The sequence below is a fragment of the Curcuma longa genome, chromosome 1, assembly GCF_044706935.1.
Source record: "Curcuma longa cultivar G26 ecotype Majalengka, Jawa Barat chromosome 1, ITB_CL_G26_1.1, whole genome shotgun sequence".
In the NCBI taxonomy this organism is placed as follows: domain Eukaryota; kingdom Viridiplantae; phylum Streptophyta; class Magnoliopsida; order Zingiberales; family Zingiberaceae; genus Curcuma; species Curcuma longa.
This window is the reverse complement of record NC_133861.1, coordinates 14,444,613-14,467,969: the sequence shown is the minus strand read 5'-3', so window position 1 is coordinate 14,467,969 and position 23,357 is coordinate 14,444,613. Positions and strand designations below refer to the sequence as shown.

General features: G+C 32.4%; 1 protein-coding gene, 1 long non-coding RNA gene and 1 pseudogene across 2 annotated transcripts in view; all 3 read left to right on the top strand.

The window, feature by feature from the left end:
- The first annotated feature begins 3,529 nt into the window (after positions 1–3,529).
- Positions 3,530–22,025, top strand: LOC141837521 (pentatricopeptide repeat-containing protein At1g76280-like; annotated as a pseudogene).
- LOC141837530 (uncharacterized) lies at positions 3,925–5,550 on the top strand. Its single transcript, XR_012602537.1, has 3 exons — positions 3,925–3,983; positions 4,568–4,761; positions 5,456–5,550. It is a non-coding gene; the product is annotated as an uncharacterized LOC141837530 (long non-coding RNA).
- A 1,100-nt stretch (positions 22,026–23,125) lies between the features above and the next one.
- The window catches only part of LOC141824720 (pentatricopeptide repeat-containing protein At1g76280-like), a 7,600-nt gene continuing 7,368 nt past the window's right edge, over positions 23,126–23,357 (top strand). Inside the window, exon 1 of the mRNA XM_074712052.1 lies at positions 23,126–23,209. Within this exon, the coding sequence (XP_074568153.1) occupies positions 23,126–23,209 (84 nt within the window). The remainder of the gene's footprint in view (positions 23,210–23,357) is intronic.

The window sequence follows — 23,357 nt, the reverse complement described above, 5'->3', positions numbered from 1 at the left end:
ACGGGACGCCGTGACCAGCAACATGTGGGCCTTAAAATATGATGGCGTCAGGTTTAGCCCGACACGAATTGCGCCAGACCCGATGGACCTATGGGTAGTCCAGTACAATTGCCAGCTCTGGCATGCACCCGATGCATATGAGGTCTGTGAGAATCTTGCTGCCCGACTACAGTCCATGAGTTCCTGTTTCTGCCATACCTCAAGCCAGCCACAGCGTCAGAGAAAGAGATTTCACTCCATTCAGATTTCGCTCAGGCTCTTAGCCTCTAGCTCTTTGGCTAGTAGTCGTTTTCAGACGATCAGATCTTTTACAAGGATTTCATCCTACAATTCATTTATTGATCAATACTGATGACTTTTAAGGACCAGTTTTAAAATACCTCACGATTTAATAACATTTTTTTAGAAAAATAAGGTTTTATTAATGTGAAAAGATTCTTAATAATTTTATTTTATTGTTAGTTTTTTATGATTTAAAATAGTAATTTAGAAATATTGAAATATATCTTAAGTAGCAAACATGCGACAGGAAATGGAAACTTTGGAAGGTTTTTTATTGTGACGTTGATAGTTATTTTCGATGTTAATCTTTTTACAAAAATTCTCTAAATTGTATAAATCATCGAAAGCACGCTCGTTTAAAAACAAAATCAAAAGAATATCCCATCAAATATTGTTATTTTAAAAATATCTTTTATTTTAATATTATGATACCAGCTATCGATAACATTTAATATTGTTACAAGATTATTCCTTATTTTTAATATTGTTATAGTAACTACAATCTATAACATTTAATACAATATTATTATAAATTAAAATTAATTTAAATTAATTAAAATTAATTTAAAATCATTTTAAAATAATTGTAACGGCTATATAGTTGTAAAAGATATTAAATACCTAGTATAATAATATTATATTAACTACTGAATAGTTTCTAGGATCATATTAGTTAATCGTACTTACTTTAATAACATTAGAAGGAAGATTATTTTTGAAATAAAATATAGAACGTCCTTTTTGACTTTTTTTTAGATGTACGTTTGATTATTAATATAATTTAAGATTATTTTTATGTTTTTACTAGCACCTTCAAAGGGGTCAACTCATTGAGGGATGGACCGGTCTATCAAAAATCTATCATATATTAGGAGAGACTGATCCGTCATCTTAGTGGATTGTAAAATCCCCAATCTAATTCAACTCAGTGTGGATTACGAGTTAGATGAGTTAACCCATGAATTTATCAAAAAATAAAAAAATATTAAAAATAAATTTGAATTATAGATTAAATAGGTCGAGCTTGTTGAACCGATTAAATTTTCCACTTTGATTTAAACTTTTAAAAGAATATTTTTTTTAACATGCGAGTCAATCCAAACTTGCCACGGATCAACTCATGGGGCACACAACTTATTTGGGTCGGTTTTTTTAGATATCTTTAAATAAATTGATAAAATTTATATTTAAGTCGCTTAAATTATTTAACGGCACGGATTAAATTAACGGATCCAATTTAAATGGGTAATTTTAATTTTTTACTAATAAATTTATAATAAAAATGAAGAATAATGGAGTTTTACGGCTCATTGGAACATGAGCATTTGGTTTTATATTTTTTTTAATTATAACTTTTAGCGGAAAACTAAAATAAACATCTAAGTTAACTTTTAAATTTGTTTGAATTATTAGAGCCAATCGTATCTAAAGCTGACTACATATATTTACACTATCTCTTTATTTTATTTAAATGAATGGTTGAAATAGAAAAATAATTACCTATCAAATAAAAAAGTCACACGTCTAATTTTATCTCAAATGGTAAAGCTTAATTAGCATCTCAATCGATTTAGGTGCAACAATTGTATTATTAATATGAACTTGGATTTTATATGTCTCGTAGGGCGTTTTTGATTCAGAATTATTATTAATAATTTTAGTTATTTATCTCAATTTATCAATGATAATCTTATTTGATTTAGGTCATCGATTCATTATTATCATCACATCAGTCAAACGTCAACAAATGAGTTATATAAATTCGGAATGTGATTATTTCAGCAGCCTAAAGATTTCTGTGATTCCAAAAGTTAACGAAAAATTTTTTTATGATTATTTTCTGATTTTAAAATCAATTAATTAAAATGTACTGTGAAACTTAATTAAAATATAGTTAATTAATTTAATAAATTTTAATTTGAATACTTATAAATTTAAAAGAGATAATTTATTTTAAATTTAAAAAATAAAATTAATGAATTATATTTATTAATATAATAAATTATATTATTAAATAATTATATTAATTAATTATTTTATTAATATATATAAGTTTATTGTAATTTTTAAAAATTATAAATAAATTATATTAATCTATTATCATCCTTAATATTAGTAATTTAATTTAATTTAATTGATTTAAAAATAAATTAAATAAAAAATAATATAGTAAATATTAAATTTATTATATTGTATTTCTTTTAAATTAATAAATTAAAATAAATAATATTAAATTATATTTTATATTTCATGATCTTGATTATATGATTACTATTATGTATTATTATGTATGATAACTGAAATTAAATACATTTTTAGAGTCTAAATCAACAAGTACAAATCAAAAAGTATAATCCACAAACAGCCATCTATACAAAACTATAATTAATTATTCATACTCCATTCATATGTAGAAGAATTCACACCCACCAATAAACTTTCTTGCTCGGCAAGGACTTTAAAAAGTTTTTTTCTTCAAATATTAAATTTATCTTTATCTAATTTTTATTAAAATTCCTTAACATTAGTTTATTTTGAATATTATTTTATGTGATTAAGATATTTTTACTGACCCATTGACTTTTAAGTTTTTTTAAAATGTCAAAATCATTATAAAAAATGTCTATCCGCGAAAATAAAATATAGATTAGAAATGAAAAATAACGATGAATATATTAAAATTCAAAAAACATGATAAATTTGTGATCAATTAAAGAATTAATTATTTAGAAAATAATCTCACATACATCTAATTTAATACGCATAAAAAAGTAATTAGTTATTTAAAAAGCCGGTTTATTGTTATCGGAGACGTGGCGAAATAAACCGAAGCCCTTCCCCGATCCCCTCTTCCCCGCGGCCTGTTTCGCACGGCCGCCGCCGCCGCCGCCGCCGCCGCCGCCGCCGCCGCCGCCGCCGCCGCCGCCGCCGCCGCCGCCGCCGCCGCCGCCGCCGCCGCCGCCGCCTACGGTCCACCTGCTGGCCACGCCCTCCTGACGCCTTCATCCCTGTCGAAATCCAGTAGGCGGTGCCTCAGAAGAAGATAAGGAGTGGAGCGGAGTGTTGATTCTTAATATGTCTCGCGGATTGCCCTCTTATCTCTAAGGTAATTAAGCAGCTAACTCCACGATGTCATGCGGTCGCCCCCTTTTTTATCACTCACAATCACTTCTCAGTTGCTCTATATCTTTCTGCCCTCGCAGGCACTGTCCCGCATCCGCTGCGCCCCTTTGCGTGGTTGGGGCAGTTCGTTATTGGATACTTTGCAGTTCTTGTTCTTAAAATAATTCGGGTTCCAAGAAAAAGCATATCTTGGAACGCTGAGTATCACATTTTGTTTCTTTACTATATCGCCTCGGTGATCAAAGCCCAGAAAAGCATGCATAGGTGTCGGTTAGTAGACCATTCTTTTGCTCTATCGTGTTTGGAAAAACGCCTTCTAAAACTTTTCATCTGGGATGTATCGGGCGTAATACTGTATAAAATTTTATTTTTGAGTTTCAGAGCTAGAATCACTCGGCAATCACTTGTTGATTTTTCCAATTCGTGTGAAGTACGGAAGAGGGTAGGCTGATTTCCCCCCTTTTCCCCTATTTTTCTTTTTTGAAGCCTTATAAAGGTCACTAATCAATTTCTCTAACAGGTTTGGAAGAATGGAATCGATTTAACAAAGTCATCTCATGCGTTCTCATCTTCTAATGGTATTAACTTATCATTCTGTATGATATGATATAGCTATAGAATGTGGTTCCAACTTGACGACTCATGTAAACATTCTTCTTTCAACAAACCATGAACAACTGAATTGTGCACATTGATGTGAGTTAGGAGTAACGAGGCACTAATCTTTGTGAAAAAAAGGATTTTTATTTTGTTAAATTACCATAAACTTACTTTTGTCATTTTGTGAGGGGAAAAAACACTTCCATATGGTGCTCTGTTCAAATCTCTCTATATGGATGACCAAATAGATACTGTTAATTAGCTATCTATGATTTATATCGACATTCAACCTAACCTGGTGTATTTTTACATAATTATTGTTCCAAATTACAATGTTAAATCCAAGCCATGCTACCCCAACTATTTGGCTTAGATACATGGATCTTATTCCTAAGTTGAACTTTGTTCAAGGCTATGTTATCAGTAGTAAAGATTTCACAGATCATTTTTAATTGCAGTTTTCTGTTGCCTCCTTCTACCCTCACCTCTCACATGGTCACACCTTCAACTTTAATTAATTCAATATGTTTATACAATTATACTATAACATGCTGTTTTGTAGATCACAGTACCAATCTTTTGGGTGACCGTTTGGGTACTAGATTGCTGCAGCTGCAAGTTATTAATGCACTTCGGAGGGGAGATAACCAGCAAGCCTCCAAATTTCTTTTAAACCTTGGTGAAGTGAAGGACTACTTAAATCCTAGTAGTTTTGCTTATATTCTGGAATATTGTGCATCCAAGGGTGATCCATTGGTAATTCTTAATTTTAAATTATTCTTTATTATTTGTTATAGAATCCAACTGCACCTTTATCTATGTGTAAAACACAACTATCTCTTAATTTTGACAATTCTTCATGGCTGCATTCACCTAGTCAGTCTCTGGATTTTTAGTAGGGGGTCATAATTTCCTTTGTTTTAAAATAATTAGGATCCTAAAGAGTGTTTATGCATAATCAAGAAAATTCAGGAACCTTTATACCTCTGATATATTCTTCTACAAGTACATTGGGATAGCCTGGAATATGTCAATAGAGATGTATATATATATTTTTGGAGTAGTTTAACTGTCAGAGGATCAGGATAGAGGGAAGGAAACTGGAAGCTTATACATACTACTTCATGCTTAACTTATTCTTCAAACCTAAAAGCATGCTCAGCCTCAGTTTGTTTATGAGTTCAATACTGTGTAGTTTGCAATTAGGTAGAAATGCAAAAAATACCCATGACAATGCTGAAATACTAAGTCAATAATTTAATATTCAAATCCATTAAAGACTACAGATCAAACATTCATTTTTTTCCCATCTGGGTAAATAGTATGTGAGTATATGCATGCTAGATTGCTAGTCCAGGAAATTATTTTTTCTTCATTTACTTATAAACAGTTTGCTGATAATTAGCATTATTTCCCATCTTTTGTTCATATTGGTGTTTGTATTGTTTAGTTTGCTATGGAGACATGGAATATGATGGAGGAAAAAGATATTGCCTTAAACAAGAGAAGTTGCGGCTTCATACTTCAAGCTTTTAGTAAACGAGGATACATGGAGCAGGTTTGTTTTGATTGTCACTGTTACCTACTATGGTGATTGTTTGTAAAGATATACCATAGAATTTTTCCCCCAGAAAATGGGTAATTGTAATTTAAAATATGATCCCTTTCTTTTTAGCAAAAAAAAAAAAATCCTCCTTTGTAAAAATATTTAGAGTTAAGAAGACGGAGGCAAATATGTTATTTTACTTTTCTTTTCATTTTCCAGATTGTCTTTGTTCTGGAAATGGAGAATTGAATTATTTTTCGCTATGCAAATGCAGTTGACAAGAAACTCTTTCCTTCAACATTTTAGAGTTCATTTCTATGACGTTTCAGACTCCAAACAATGTTACTGCCCAGATAGCTATTCCTAGGAATCTTATATGGAAAACTGGAAAATCTACTCCTATGATTGAAGATGGGAAAAATATGGAAAGCCTGTTCATGTGAGACTTTCTGCAGACGGGACGCCGTGACCAGCAACATGTGGGCCTTAAAATATGATGGCGTCAGGTTTACCCCGACACGAATTGCGCCAGACCCGATGGACCTATGGGTAGTCCAGTACAATTGCCAGCTCTGGCATGCACCCGATGCATATGAGGTCTGTGAGAATCTTGCTGCCCGACTACAGTCCATGAGTTCCTGTTTCTGCCATACCTCAAGCCAGCCACAGCGTCAGAGAAAGAGATTTCACTCCATTCAGATTTCGCTCAGGCTCTTAGCCTCTAGCTCTTTGGCTAGTAGTCGTTTTCAGACGATCAGATCTTTTACAAGGATTTCATCCTACAATTCATTTATTGATCAATACTGATGACTTTTAAGGACCAGTTTTAAAATACCTCACGATTTAATAACATTTTTTTAGAAAAATAAGGTTTTATTAATGTGAAAAGATTCTTAATTATTTTATTTTATTGTTAGTTTTTTATGATTTAAAATAGTAATTTAGAAATATTGAAATATATCTTAAGTAGCAAACATGCGACAGGAAATGGAAACTTTGGAAGTTTTTTATTGTGACGTTGACAGTTATTTTCGATGTTAATCTTTTTTACAAAAATTCACTAAATTGTATAAATCATCGAAAGCACGCTCGTTTAAAAACAAAATCAAAAGAATATCCCATCAAATATTGTTATTTTAAAAATATCTTTTATTTTAATATTATGATACCCTATCGATAACATTTAATATTGTTACAAGATTATTCCTTATTTTTAATATTGTTATAGTAACTACAATCTATAACATTTAAAACAATATTATTATAAATTAAAATTATTTTAAATTAGTTAAAATCATTTTAAAATAATTGTAACGGCTATATAGTTGTAAAAGATATTAAATACCTCGTATAATAATATTATATTAACTACTGAATAGTTTCTAGGATCATATTAGTTAATCGTACCTACTTTAATAACATTAGAAGGAAGATTATTTTTGAGATAAAATATCAGAACGTCCTTTTTGACTTTTTTTTTAGATGTACGTTTGATTATTAATATAATTGAAGATTATTTTTATGTTTTTACTAGCACCTTCAAAGGGGTCAACTCATTGAGGGATGGGTGGGTCTATTAAAAATCTATCATATATTAGGATAGACTGATCCGTCATCTTAGTGGATTATAAAATCCCCAATCTAATTCAACTCAGTGTGGATTACGAGTTAGATGAGTTAACCATGAATTTATCAAAAAATAAAAAAATATTAAAAATAAATTTGAATTATAGATTAAATAGGTTGAGCTTGTTGAACCGATTAAATTTCCCACTTTGATTTAAACTTTTAAAAGAATATTTTTTTTAACATGCGAGTCATCCAAACTTGCCACGGATCAACTTACGGGGCACACAATTTATTTTGGTCGATTTTTTTAGATATCTTTAAATAAATTGATAAAATTTATATTTAAGTCCGTTTAAATTATTTAACGGCGCAGATTAAATTAACGGATCCAATTTAAATGGACAATTTTATTTTTTTACTAATAAATTTATAATAAAAATGAAGAATAATGGAGTTTTACGGCTCATTGGAACATGAGCATTTGGTTTTATATTTTTTTAATTATAACTTTTAGCGGAAAACTAAAATAAACATCTAAGTTAACTTTTAAATTTGTTTGAATTATTAGAGCCAATCGTATCTAAAGCTGACTACATATATTTACACTATCTCTTTATTTTATTTAAATGAATGGTTGATATAGAAAAATAATTACCTATCAAATAAAAAAGTCACACGTCTAATTTTATCTCAAATGGTAAAGCTTAATTAGTATCTCAATCGATTTAGGTGCAACAATTGTATTATTAATATGAACTTGGATTTTATATGTCTCTTAGGGAGTTTTTGATTCATAATTATTATTAATAATTTTAGTTATTTATCTCAATTTATCAATGATAATCTTGTTTGATTTAGATCATCGATTCATTATTATCATCACATCAGTCAAATGTCATTAGCAAATGAGTTATATAAATTCGGAATGTGATTATTTTAGTATAGTCTAAGGATTTCTGTGATTCCGAAAGTTAACAAAAATTTTTTTCATGATTATTTTTTGATTTTAAAATCAAATTAATTAAAATGTATTGTGAAACTTAATTAAAATATAGTTAATTAATTTAATAAATTTTAATTTGAATACTTATAAATTTAAAAGAGATAATTTATTTTAAATTTAAAAAATAAAATTAATGAATTATATTTATTAATATAATAAATTATATTATTAAATAAGTATATTAATGAATTATTTTATTAATATATATAAGTTTATTGTAATTTTTAAAAATTATAAATAAATTATATTAATCTATTATCATCCTTAATATTATTAATTTAATTTAATTTAATTGATTTAAAAAATAAATTAAATAAAAAATAATATAGTAAATATTAAATTTATTATATTATATTTCTTTTAAATTAATAAATTAAAATAAATAATATTAAATTATATTTTATACTTCATGATCTTGATTATATGATTACTATTATGTATTATTATGTATGATAACTGAAATTAAATACATTTTTAGAGTCTCAATCAACAAGTACAAATCAAAAAGTATAATCCACTAAACAGCCATCTATACAAAGCTATAATTAATTATTCATACTCCATTTACCCTGGTGGTAGAATAATTCACACCCACCAATAAATGATTTCTAGTGCTAGTATATTCGGCAAGGACTTTAAAAAGTTTTTTTCTTCAAATATTAAATTTATCTTTATCTAATTTTTATTAAAATTCCTTAACATTAGTTTATTTTGAATATTATTTTATGTGATTAAGATATTTTTACTGACCCATTGACTTTTAAATTTTTTTAAAATGTCAAAATCATTATAAAAAATGTCTATCCGCGAAAATAAAATATAGATTAGAAATCAAAAATAACGATGAATGTATAAAAATTCAAAAAACATGATAAATTTGTGATCAATTAAAGAATTAATTATTTAGAAAATAATCTCACATACATCTAATTTAATACGCACAAAAAAGTAATTAGTTATTTAAAAAGCCGGTTTATTGTTATCGGAGACGTAGCGAAATAAACCGAAGCCCTTCCCCGATCCCCTCTTCCCCGCGGCCTGTTTCGCACGGCCGCCGCCGCCGCCCACGGTCCACCTGCTGGCCACGCCCCACGCCCTCCTGACGCCTTCATCCCTCTCGAAATCCAGTAGGCGGTGCATCAGAAGAAGATAAGGAGTGGAGCGGAGTGTTGATTCTTAATATGTCTCGCGGATTGTCCTCTTATCTCTAAGGTAATTAAGCAGCTAACTCCACGATGTCATGCGGTCGCCCCCTTTTTTATCACTCACAATCACTTCTCAGTTGCTCTATATCTTTCTGCCCTCGCAGGCACTGTCCCGCATCCGCTGCGCCCCTTTGCGTGGTTGGGGCAGTTCGTTATTGGATACTTTGCAGTTCTTGTTCTTAAAATAATTCGGGTTCCAAGAAAAAGCATATCTTGGAACGCTGAGTATCACATTTGTTTCTTTACTATATCGCCTCGGTGATCAAAGCCCAGAAAAGCATGCATAGGTGTCGGTTAGTAGACCATTCTTTTGCTCTATCTTGTTTGGGAAAACGCCTTCTAAAACTTTTCATCTGGGATGTATCTCGCGTAATACTGTATCAAATTTTATTTTTGAGTTTCAGAGCTAGAATCACTCGGCAATCACTTGTTGATTTTTCCCATTCGTGTGAAGTACGGAAGAGGGTAGGCTGATTTCTCCCCTTCTCCCCTATTTTTCTTTTTTGAAGCCTTATAAAGTTCACTAATCAATTTCGCTAACAGGTTCGGAAGAATGGAATCGATTTAACAGAGTCATCTCATGCGTTCTCATCTTCTAATGGTATTAACTTATTATTCTGTATGATATGATATAGCTATAGAATGTGGTTCCAACTTGACGACTCATGTAAACATGCTTCTTTCAACAAACCATGAACAACTGAAGTGTGCACATTGATGTAAGTTAGGAGTAACGGGGCACTAATCTTTGTGAAAAAAAGGATTTTTAGTTAAATTACCTTAAACTTACTTTTGTCATTTCGTGAGGGGAAAAACATTTCCATATGGTGCTCTGTTCAAATCTCTATATGGATGACCCAATAGATACTGTTAATTAGCTGTCTATGATTTATATCAACATTCAACCTAACCTGGTGTATTTTTACATAATTATTGTTCCAAATTACAATGTTAAATCCAAGCCATGCTACCCCAGCTATTTGGCTTAGATACATGGATCTTATTCCTAAGTTGAACTTTGTTCAAGGCTATGTTATCAGTAGTAAAGATTTCACAGATCATTTTTAATTGCAGTTTTCTGTTGCCTCCTTCTACCCCTCACCTCTCACATGGTCACACCTTCAACTTTAATTAATTCAATATGTTTATACAATTATACTATAACATGCTGTTTTGTAGATCACAGTACCAATCTTTTGGGTGACCGTTTGGGTACTAGATTGCTGCAGCTGCAAGTTATTAATGCACTTCGGAGGGGAGATAACCAGCAAGCCTCCAAATTTCTTTTAAACCTTGGTGAAGTGAAGGACTACTTAAAACCTAATAGTTTTGCTTATATTCTGGAATATTGTGCATCCAAGGGTGATCCATTGGTAATTCTTAAGTTTAAATTCTTCTTTATTATTTGTTATAGAATCCAACTGCACCTTTAGCTACGTGTAAAACACAACTATCTCTTAATTTTGACAATTCTTCATGGCTGCATTCACCTAGTCAGTCTCTGGATTTTTAGTAGGGGGTCATAGTTTCCTTTGTTTTAAAATAATTAGGATCCTAAAGAGTGTTTATGCATAATCAAGAAAATTCAGGAACCTTTATACCTCTGATATATTCTTCTACAAGTACATTGGGATCGCCTGGAATATGTCAATAGAGATGTATATATATATTTTTGGAGTAGTTTAACTGTCAGAGGATCAGGATAGAGGGAAGGAAACTGGAAGCTTATACATACTACTTCATGCTTAACTTATTCTTCAAACCTAAAAGCATGCTCAGCCCCAGTTTGTTTATGAGTTCAATACTGTGTAGTTTGCAATTAGGTAGAAATGCAAAAAATATCCATGACAATGCTGAAATACTAAGTCAATAATTTAATATTCAAATCCATTAAAGACTACAGATCAAACATTCATTTTTTTCCCATCTGGGTAAATAGTATGTGAGTATATGCATGCTAGATTGCTAGTTCAGGAAATTATTTTTTCTTCATTTACTTATAAACAGTTTGCTGATAATTAGCATTATTTCCCATCTTTTGTTCATATTGTGTTCTTATTGTTTAGTTTGCTATGGAGACATGGAATATGATGGAGGAAAAAGATATTGCCTTAAACAAGAGAAGTTGCGGCTTCATACTTCAAGCTTTTAGTAAACGAGGATACATGGAGCAGGTTTGTTTTGATTGTCACTGTTACCTACTATGGTGATTGTTTGTAAAGATGTACCATAGAATTTTTCCCCCAGAAAATGGGTAATTGTAATTTAAAATATGATCTCTTTCTTTTTAGCAAAAAAAAAAAAATCCTCCTTTGTAAAAATATTTTAGAGTTAAGGAGACGGAGGCAAATATGTTATTTTACTTTTCTTTTCATTTTCCAGATTGTCTTTGTTCTGAAAATGGAGAATTGAATTATTTTTCGCTATGCAAATGCAGTTGACAAGAAACTCTTTCCTTCAACATTTTAGAGTTCATTTCTATGACGTTTCAGACTCCAAACAATGTTACTGCCCAGATAGCTATTCCTAGGAATCTTATATGGAAAACTGGAAAATCTACTCCTATGATTGAAGTGGGAAAAATATGGAAAGCCTGTTCCTTATTATTCCCCTAGTCGCTTTCATATCTCTCACAATTTTCTTTTGCTACGTTTTCACAACTGCAGAAGGCCACACTAAGTGTAAATTAGGAAAAACTCATATGACGATGTATATGCTGTTGGTGTGTATCCATTTTTTTTCCTTTTAATTGGCGTTGGTTTTCCTAGGCACCAAAAATAGGTGTTGGGTTTTTTCTGGGCACCAAATTTTGTTGAATATATCCCGAACCACTCCCATCCATAGTAGTAATTGTTTAGTCTTTGATCTGACTTTCTGGGGTTTGATTTCTTCAGTCCTCTAGCTAGTTCTACTAAGAAAATTTCTTTGCCAGAAATGTCAGTATTTAGGGAATTGTTCTCTTTTTATTTCTATGATTATTAGAATACCACTTTAGCATTCAGGATCATCCTGAGATAGTCACATGCTTGTCTGCTGCTGTTGCCTGTCCTTTCTCACAGTATATATTCCTTTATAAACTTTATCTCAAGCATGATTCTAGAAGTCATTCATCATATTTTACAGGAAATTTTCTTACTCAATTATTCACTTTTCATAGGCATTTAACTTGCTTAATTCTCTTGGGGAAAATGATCGGGTGCATTCTTCGCTGCCAATGTTTAATATTTTCTTAAGTGGATGTTGGAGTTCGAAGAGCTTCAATTATGTTAACCATTGCTTGGGGCTGATGGAAACTCAACTTGTTGGCAAGTCTGAAGTAACCTACTGGGAACTTCTTAAGGTTGGAATTCGATCTGAATGTTTTTTATGTGAACATGTAATAGAGTAGCATGAATTATAACTGTGACATAATGATCTAAATTTTAGATGTTTACTCAGTTGACTTAATAATCAATCATGCAGTATGTTTAACTGTCTGTTTAAAGTAGACTTTAACAAATGAAGTATGTTTAACTGTGTTTGAAGTATCTACAGACAGTTAGTTATATGGTATATTTTGATACATTAACATTTACTACTTGGGCTTTTTCCCAATCCCAGGTCCTTTCTCCTTGCTTTCAAGAAAAGTGAAACCTTTTGTATTGTCCTTTTGGTCTGTGACATTTTGTTATTATTTGTCTGCTGAATTTGCATTTTTTTATCTTTAGTCCATAATGACAATACTGCTAATTTAGTAAAATTTCCAATTTGATGATAATATTGCTAATTTCAGTAAAATTTCCAAATTTACCATCTACTCAACATAGAAATGGTTTTGATAGAGTATATTTTTGAACTTGTTTAGTTTGTCTGATTTTTATCATGATCTTCCCTGCATAAGATATATGTCTTTTGATATAGTCTTAAATGCTGGCTGTTGCATGAACTTCCATCAATGTAATTCAGATTGTAAATGCTAATGTATGAATGGATGTGATTTTCTAGACAAGCTGAGAGCTTAGATTATTTGTTTATTCTTTATTATTTGATCATGTTGATGAGTTATTATATGTGGTACTTCATATCATTTCTGTATTATGGGTGGATGGACAGCCACATGCTCATGTCCAAGTCTCCTTGTCATGATTGGAATGATATCAACTATACCCTGTCTCACCTTGCTGGTGATGTATGCAGTCAAAGGCTGTATTGCATCAGTGATCTGAGTCTTCTCTGGTGGTTTTGCTGAACTACTTGTTTCAGATGTGTTTTGGCTGTTCCTCAGGCACTTATACCAATGTTTTATAGTTGAGTAAATGTTTAATTGTTGCATCTTCTTCATTTTGGTTTCTGCTACTGGTGCTTTGGATGTTCAATTGCTAATTCTAAAAGGTTCTTTAGCTTGCAGTTTTGCAGAGAAATCTTTCTTCAGTTCATGAGATCTGGAAGGACTATGCTAGATATTACAATCCAAGTGTAATAATGTTACGGAAATTTATTTGGTCCTTCAGTAGGTTAGGTGATCTCAAATCTGCAAATGCTGCCTTAAAACATCTAGTCATGTTTGCAAGGCAAGGTGGTGCTTGCCTTTCAAAATCTGCTTCTGGACGATATCATTCATCAAGTTTAGATATCCCTATTCCTTCAAAAGACAAACTATGTGAGAAGTTTTTGTTGGACAATCCAACTTCCTTCATCCACAGCAGAAACCCTGAGAAAAGTGTAGGCTTGGAAGCTAGCCTGGAGGTATTGGATATGAGACATAACAATGACAATGGGAATCTTGAATTAGAGAAAAACGTTGATAGTCAATCACGATCTGACAAAGTTGATACACTTTTATCAGGAACCCTAATAGATCAATTAATAAGCAAGTCAGGGAAAAGTAAAAGCATTTCAGAGGCACATGAAATCATTGATGATGCTGTTCTAAACAACCTAAGTTTCGAAGACAAGCAAGAAGGTTTTTGTGATCCCAGAACTGAAAACATGAAACAGATATTGAAAAGGTTCTCGCGTCCACTTATGAACTTGTTGAGATGGTCTTTTAATGACATCATACATGCCTGTGCAGAATTGAATAATTACCAATTGGCTGAGCAGCTATTTCTGCAGGTACAGTTATCTGTCATATGCATGCTTTTGTTATATTTTAATTTCTTGGCTGTGAAAGTATTTGTTGTTTTTGCTTCTTTGGATGCGAATTTTTTGCTGCTATGTATTCATCTACCTTTTATAGATTACTTTGGTTCTAAATGTCATAAAATCTTCTACTTGCAGCATATGTTTCTAATACAGACCATTTGGTACAAACTAAAAGGCGTTGATAAAAAAAATTTATATATTACCTCCTAGTCTAAGATGGTTCTGGTCTTTTTGGTGAACTTATATTTACAGCCTCTGCAGTGGGTACCAATCAAGATCCACAACCATGATTCAGATAAATATGTTAATTTGTTAATAATGCAGTAAGATTACCTGGACAACCAGTCTGGTGTATTTCCAGTAGAGGACTAAAATTGTAAGTTTATGTTAATAGAAGGTATGACAGTGCACACAGAATCTTTGCAGACTGTTTATCTGGGTAGCAATATTAGAGGAAGAGTTGATGTAGAGAGAAGAGAGCCTCTCCCTCTTACTTGAGAGACATTGGCAAGAGAAAGAAACGGATGAACCATAGTTCGTAGAATCGTGAACCTACGCAAGATTGATTTGGGGTTAGGATTGGATCGGTCCGAATTGGATTGTAGAATCGTATGATCCTACCAAAAACTTTGAAATTTTATGGTACATGATTAATAATTAGAAAAAATATCTAAAAAGGTCATTTATATATAAATAGATTAATAATTTTGCATATACATGCAATCGTCGACACTCGACACCACAGATGACATTATTTCATGATGTCGAATAGAATAGCGATTATTTTGTAGGCTAGTTCTAATAGTGAAATTTTCAGGTAAGACATAGAAAATCGTTAAACACAGAGAATTCTTCTCTTGGTTTAATTGAATAATATTAACTAAAATAAAGATAATACCCTAACAACAACTAAACAATTCTTTAAATAGTCTCAAAATTCTAACGATGCAAAAGACGAAAATAACCTTAATAAATGACTAAAATTCTTTGGAGCCTCCGAAAAAGCTTTAAACGATATTTTTTAGTCCTAAGACTACACCATTACACCCTGTAACAAATGTAGATCTCTGAATGAGCTTCGATTTGATATCTTAAAATTCTCGTGGTTCAACCCGAGTCAAAAGTTATAATCTCTCAAAGTTTAATCAATCTTGCTCTGATTCTATCGATCTTTCTCTGATTCTACTGATCCCACCGATCATATTCTGATCCCACTGCAAAAAATGATCCCAAACATTCCTGGATCGTTTGGATACTTCCAGACGGTAGGATTGTGCAATCCTACGATCCGGATCGTGATTTTGCAAACTAATAATGTTACTCTATTTGAACTGACATGCTAGGCACCAAATACAGTCTGGTTCATTGATAGGATATTTATTCAACATTTTCAGATTTCTGCCAACTAAATTTTCTCCCATTTCTCCATTTTTATCATCCGCACTTTGCCCTTAAACACAAATAATCTAGTTATCACTCGATTTTCTTTATTAAACTGAAGATCTTCCTTTCTGCAAATCCTAATCTTAAAGTAACCACAGCATTAGAAGCAATGGTTGAATGAGGTAATTTATTGGATCCTTTGGTGTGAGATAAACTGCATGCTGACTTGATGAAACTTCATACAAAACCATGATATATATTTAACTACTTGCATAACATATTGTTTTCAGCATTGCTAGAGAAATCTTAAGAGATGTTTTGTATTTGGACATTATAAGTTATGTTTATTGTTATTACTGTTTGAATGTGCAAATTGTAGTGTTTCTTGTTCTTTGGTTCAAATTCAGAATATTTCATGCATAGTAGAATAACTTAAATTTTAGTTTCAGATGCTTCACAGAAATTTCATCTTAGTGTCTCATTTCTTGTATTACTGATACTTCTTTGAGAAATTCTTGGTTCAGTGGCACTTATATTGTATTTCTTTATAAAATTCAGCACTAATTGAGTTTATATTTTTCTGTAGATGTTTGACATCGGGTTGAAACCTTCTAAACATACATATGATGGCTTTGTTAAAGCTGCCATTGCAAGAAAGGGAGTTGAATATGGCATGAAAGTGGTACCTACAATAGCCATCTGAATCATGCCTTTGATATATGTTATAATGTCATAATTCTCTGTTGTCATATATTATTATGCTGCTATTCATTCCTGAATAGAATTGTAGACCTAATTGCATAAGCAGAAATAAAAGATTGCTCCAAGTACTGTCAGATTTATTTTCAGACTCAGACATTGTTTGGGTCCTTTGTATGATTTTGTAACATTTATTTAACTTACTATTTCTACGCATTATTTTCCAGCTCAAGATGATGGAGGAAATGAACATTGAACCATATAATGATACTTATGCAGTTCTCTCAATTGGTTATAGCCGAAATTTTGAACTGGATTTGGCTGAGTTCTTTGCAGATAAGATATCTGTTAGCCTACCCAAGTACTTGTATATCTACAATACTTTGCTTGCTGCCTGTGATATCATGGTAACCAGGTTCTTCCTGAAAATGTTAATATTCAATGCATTTTATTTTCTAATTATTTTTATGTTTCCTTTTCTTTTCATTATATCTAACTAAGCCTTTTTGATCCTTTACTTCAATAAGTAGTATACAGTTGAAATACTTTTATCATGCCAATACTTATTTGATTGTTTTTCCTTTCAGAGACAACCCTGATATGGTTACTGAAAATCTAGTTACTATTGAAGTTATTCCTCTTTTTAAGAAAATTTCACTTTTTTACTTCCATCCATTAAGAAGGGGAGCTTTAGTGCAACGGTAAAGTTGTTGCCGTGTGACCTTGTGGTCACGGTTTTGAGTCTCGGAAATAACTTCTTGCAATGCAAGGTAATGCTGCATACAATAGACCCAATGTGGTTCGACCCTTCCTTGGGACCCGCATTGACAAGAGCTTCATGCACTGAGCTGTCCTTTAGTTCCATCCATTAACTATGGTACTCCACATATGCCCCAAATTTTATCATATCTTCATAACCATGATTATTTCTTTCTTTTCCACTTGTTACTGCAAGTTTAAAATAAAATTGTTATGCCACGCTTCTTGAATACACTTTCTTCCAAGTTGTGCTCTTCAAGTAATTGGTGTTGCTATTTTCATCCATGTTCTTAATATTGTATGTGGGTTTATCATCACTGGTTAGTACCATGCTATATAGTAATAGAATGAGATACTGACTGGTCATGCTAGTCCCAATCATTGAATTATTGGGACTTTCAAACTGTTTACAGATGCTGGTCCAGTAGCTACTTGATTCAATACATCTTTGAGAATTAAATCTAAATGGACAGAGGAGTTACACCAATTGCTAGAATAATAATGACATACCCAGTTGTTCTAACTATAGAGGAATTAACTTGGCGAATCTCACTATTGAACTTTGGGAAAGGATAATTGAAGGAAGACAATAGATGAAGTGATTATTTTGAAGAATCAAACTTGTTCTATTTTTGGAGGATAGCAGTTGATGATAGTTATTCAATAAGATATTTGAGTTAGAGAGGTCTAGGAAATAGTCTGGTTTATTGCTTACAGAAAGTTTAGAAGGTAACTCAACAATATTATTGTATCTTTGGAAAATAAACAAGCATCAAATGTGATAGAAACATGTGTATCATATTTTTGTCATGGGGTGTACATTTAATGAATTTCCTAAGAACTAACACCAAATATATGAAATATAAATTTGACGGCACAAAGAAATTTAGTGGAATAGTAAGTTGGATGGACACCCTCAGATCTAACACTAACGAGAGATTGGTGAAGGGGTTATTCATATGATGAAGAGTGGATGGTTAGAATAGAGTTAATGCTGAAGTTCTGTTTGATGTTATGTGCCCTTTAGGTTGTTGGACAATGTTCCACTACCTGTGTTTGACATTTAGCAGTAAGTTTGTGCAGTAGAGATGGAAAATATTTAGATTGATGTATGAGATGAAATAAAATTAATATTATTCCCTGGCAATGAGGTGTAACTTCCATTGATGGTTTTGTGGTATTGATAGGTTCAAAGATAATAATGAAACAATTAGAGTTGAAGGTGTGAATAGAATCATAACAAAGCACACAATTGTTTTTTGAAGAGCTTCAAATTGCATGGGTTATACTAACAATATTATGTCTCATAGGCAACAATAGGATAAGAGTGTAATTGATCTCAAATTGTTGATACATACTGCCTGTTTTTGTTATCTAACCAACTTGTTTACTACACTAATGAAATGACAGATAAACTAGCTTTGACAAGGATTACTTGACAGAGCTTTATAATACCTTGATTCATTTGTTCAGAGTTCTGCTCATGTTAGATCCTTTTCTATTCAATATGTTTCATTAGTGAATGCTACACTATGTTATGATCAACACTTTGCCAACAATGCAACTGCCCGCCTGGTGTTTTGAAGAAGGCTTCAACTTAGTTATTATCCAGATTCTTTATTTACATTCTTCCCATGTAGGGTGAACCAGAACGTGCAGTTCGTCTTCTTGTGAAGCTCAAGAAACTGAACATGAAGTTAAATATTTCGACCTATGCACTTATGTTCTCATTGTTTGGTACTGTCAATGCCCCTTATGAGAAGGGAAATATTCTTTCCCGTCTTGATGTTTCCAAAAGAATACGTGCTATTGAGATGGATATGGCAAATAATGAAATTCGACACAGTTATACATCCTTGAAGAATCTGGTACTTTGTTTTCCTTTTCTGCCTACTGCTCCTTCATAACACACACCTGATTTGCATCTTGATATACCATTATACTACATGATTGTGGTTGGACTGCCATAAGTTACATCAAGATAGTATTACAAATGCTTAAAACATAGCAGACAGATCTGTCGTCAACAAGATGATTGATAATTCTGTATTGTGATTGTAATTCCAATGAACACGATCATGAAGATGTCTGCTATCAGCTTATAAGAAACCTTGGAAGCTGTTTCCAAGTTGTAAAGTTCAATACCAATCTTTGCCTAAATAAGTCTTGCTTCCATATGCATAATATATTGCAAACAAATTCGAATGAACACTCTTGCTCAGGCTCCCATATGTATATTATATTTTTTTAAAAAAAAGAAAAAGAAAATTCCATTATATACTGAAATAGAAGAATAGTTCTGTGCAAATAGATATGTACCTGTAGGGTGAATGATAAAGAACCTTTTGTGTTGTGGTAATTTAGAATGTTGCAAGTTCCATAATGGCTTGATGTAGATCTTGATATCGGCATTTTTTATTTGCTTTTTAATGGTTTTCTTTTTTCTTCTCTAACAAACAGGCATTTGCATTCCCTTATATATTCTGGAAAAACAATTTTTGATGGACAGTCCTATTTCCTTCATAATGTAGCCATCTAGATAATGTTTTGTAGAATGTTGGGGGAAGAAATATGAATGATAAGTGAATAATAATATTTTCTTTGACTAGTAATCCTTGCCAAATAAAAATTGCGATTTCTTTTCTTTTTTGAAAAAGAATTTAAACCTTTATAACCTTGAAAATGTCACCCTTCTAGCTTCTGTCATTGTATTGGAAACTGTAGGCAATTAGCTTTTCATTCCCCCAGCTATGTATTTAGTACAATCTGGTTTGGCATTTTTAGTACCGAAATCTTGTTTGATTGCTGTATTATTAGTTGCAGAGGTCTTAACTTTTTGTGTGTATATGAGTAGATTTGGGTGGTTGACTACCTTGTATAACTTCTATGCTGCAGATTAGAGCTTTAGGAGATGAAGGCATGATAGAAGAAATGCTGCAGTACCTAAATGTTGCCGAGAACATGCTATGGCAGGCAGACGGTCACCAGAAAACTGATATGTATAATGTTGTACTGCATGCACTTGTACAAGCAAAGGAGGTATCTGGGATGATAGCGTACAATCCTATTTTCATCTGCCCTTTCTGAACGTACTTTTCCCTACATAAATATATAAATATCCTATTCTCTCAGTTTCACAAGGCAATTGAAGTCTTCAGAGTTATGAGATTATGCAGTTTTCCTCCTAATGTCGGAACATACAACATGATGATAGAATGCTGCAGCATTCTTAATAGTTTCCAGTCTGCCTGTGCAATTCTTTCCTTGATGATACGAGATGGTTTCTGCCCACAGATTGTGACTTTTACTGCTTTGATTAAGGTATGATCTTGTACTAGACTTTATATATATATATATATATATATATATATATATATATTTGTTTTGAGAGATGAATAAATTACACTCAACATTTGTTTTGCCAAAATTAACCAATAGCTTTGTTAATTGACATCTCACGTTTATGTTGTACTTTAAGGGAGAAGATAAATTTGGATAGTTCACCGACTCCTCCCATGTGATAACTAAATGCATCCTGAAGAAAGAAACCCATTGGTTCGTAGTCTTCATGGCTAGATGATTATGTTTTACTGTTTTATTATTGTTCCATGTAGGCACCACATTGATTACTGAAGTTTCTATCGAGACCCTATCATTGCTTTGTAAATACTACCTGAAAGTTGATTTGGAAGAAGTTTAAAATACAGCCCTTTGTTCTCTTTCAATATTGTGTTTTTTTAATCATCAGAACTATCAAAGAAATGTTTTAGGAACATAAGAACATTTTCCCTAATTTAATTTTGTATGGGGAATCTTAACAGGTTCTTCTAGCAAATGAAGATTTTGAAGGAGCTCTAAGTGTTATGGATCAATTCAGGTCCGAAGGCATTCAGCCTGATATCCAGTTTTTTAACACAATCCTTCAGCAAGCATTTCTAAAGGTATTTTGGTGTCAACCAAATATCTGCACTTTCCCCCTAATTTCAAAAATTATCTGATAAGTCAAAATATGGTTGCCTTTTCAGGGTAGAATTGATGTGATAGAAATTCATAATCGAGACCATGCATAGGGAGAAAATAAGTCCTGATCCATCTTCTCTATGGTACACATTCACTGCATATGTAGAGAATGAATTCCACAGCACGGCTATGGAGGCACTCCAGGTGCTGAGCATGCGGATGATCTCCGAAGAAGCTGAGATTCTTCAAGAGAAAAGAGATACTTTTGAGCAATTAATACTTAGTGAAGACTCAGACGTCGAGCTACAGATTGTTCAAACAACTTTTGAAAATTCACAAGAATTTCTTGCAACTGCTCTGATAAACTTGAGGTGGTGTGCTATCATGGGTTCCTCCATCTCATGGAATCCAGAGGAAAGTCCATGGGGCGAAAAGGCTTGCCACTTTAGTTTCTTCTTGAATGCAATTTTCATATTTTCCCCTCGTTTAAGAAAAATAGATAGGGGTTTTCAATCTAGAAGCTGTTATATAAATAAATTTAATGTTAATTGGTAAATTAGTCTATGTTATTAGCGTCCTGTTGAAGAAAAGCTCGAAGCTCTAGCCTCTTGGTAGAAATCAGATGGAATTGGAAAGCTCAAACTTCACGAGAAGCAATGAGCATCCAACTTGTACCATTGAATAAGATTACAGAATCTAAATAAGAGCCAGTGATCAGCAAAAGGCTCAAACTAATCTCGGGCATCATTGTGATGCCAAAGTTCTCTCTTTTTTTTTTTTTTTGTTTCAGGAAAACAGTTTTGCTTTCTCTTATATATTCAGTTTACTCAGACATTTGGATTGGTGTAGGGATGATTTGCATAGGAATTGATTACTTGTCACTATTTATTAGAACACAATTATCCAGAGGATGAACAGATGTTTTTTTTTAAATCAAAATTTGATTCAATCAAAAGAAATTTTGTTTGAACTTAACTCCTTATCTCTTTATCGTACCTCTTTTACTTCTTACAAGCTCGCTCAACCACTTGTGAGCTTGTTGCTCGTCGGTGAGCTTGTCGTCCACCTCTCCTCTTTTGCTTTTCTTCCTCTTGAGTTTGCTGGCCATCGGCTACGCATGAGCACACCGTCTGACCCTTCTACAAAGTCTGTCAATTGTGAAGAAGATAAAACTAAAAGGTACAGTAAATATTTTGCTTTCTTTTCTACCTCTTAGTACACTAAATCGAGACTACATGCTAAATGTTCATGCACTGATTTGATCTGCAACGATTTTACTAACAATTGGAAATTGGAATGCATATGAATAGTAATTATAATTGCGCAAAAGGTTTGCTGTGCTGACACTCACTTCTTTGTCGTTCGATTGAATCCCTTTCTGGTTTGGGGTTGGCTCTGCTATCTTTTGAATGTTAAAAAGTGTTTTCCCTATTGTACCGGTTCCCTCGAAATATCGAAGTTCTGTAGGTTTTCCTTTGTTTGATTGAGTCTGTGTCGATCCTAAGGGCTGAAGCATTTAGCTTAATCTGCGAGAAACCCCCTAAATTTTATCTTTAGGCATCAGCATGTTGCTAGCTGATAGAATGCGCTTGTGCATTCGTGGAATTTAACCTAATTAAGGATTATATTGATAAAACAATTCTGTACCGCATGTTTTGATTCGATTTTTCTTCGTGTTATTTTCAAGAAACGTAACCAAATCATAACTGTTGAAGGAAAGGCTCGTGGTTCTTTCGTAGAACATCTTCATAGAATTCTATTCTATTCTTCCGATTCAACTTTCCGACCAGTTTATTGAACTCTGCATGTAGTTGATTCGTATATAACGATCAAATTTTTGCAGCGGAGCCATCTGATAAAGCTGTTGAAGTCATGAGGAAATTCTCAGAGCAGTATGCTCGTCGGTCAGGAACATACTTTTGTGTTGATAAAGGCGTCACTTCTGTTGTTATAAAGGTAACTTCGGATTCGTTGTGTCCGAATTACATTTTTATTCGTATTAGTTCTTTGTTTTTTATTGAAATATTTGTCAGGAACAACTTTTACGGTTAGCAATATGTTAGGCGTCTCATTTATGTTTCTGTACTGCAATAAGTAGAGGTGC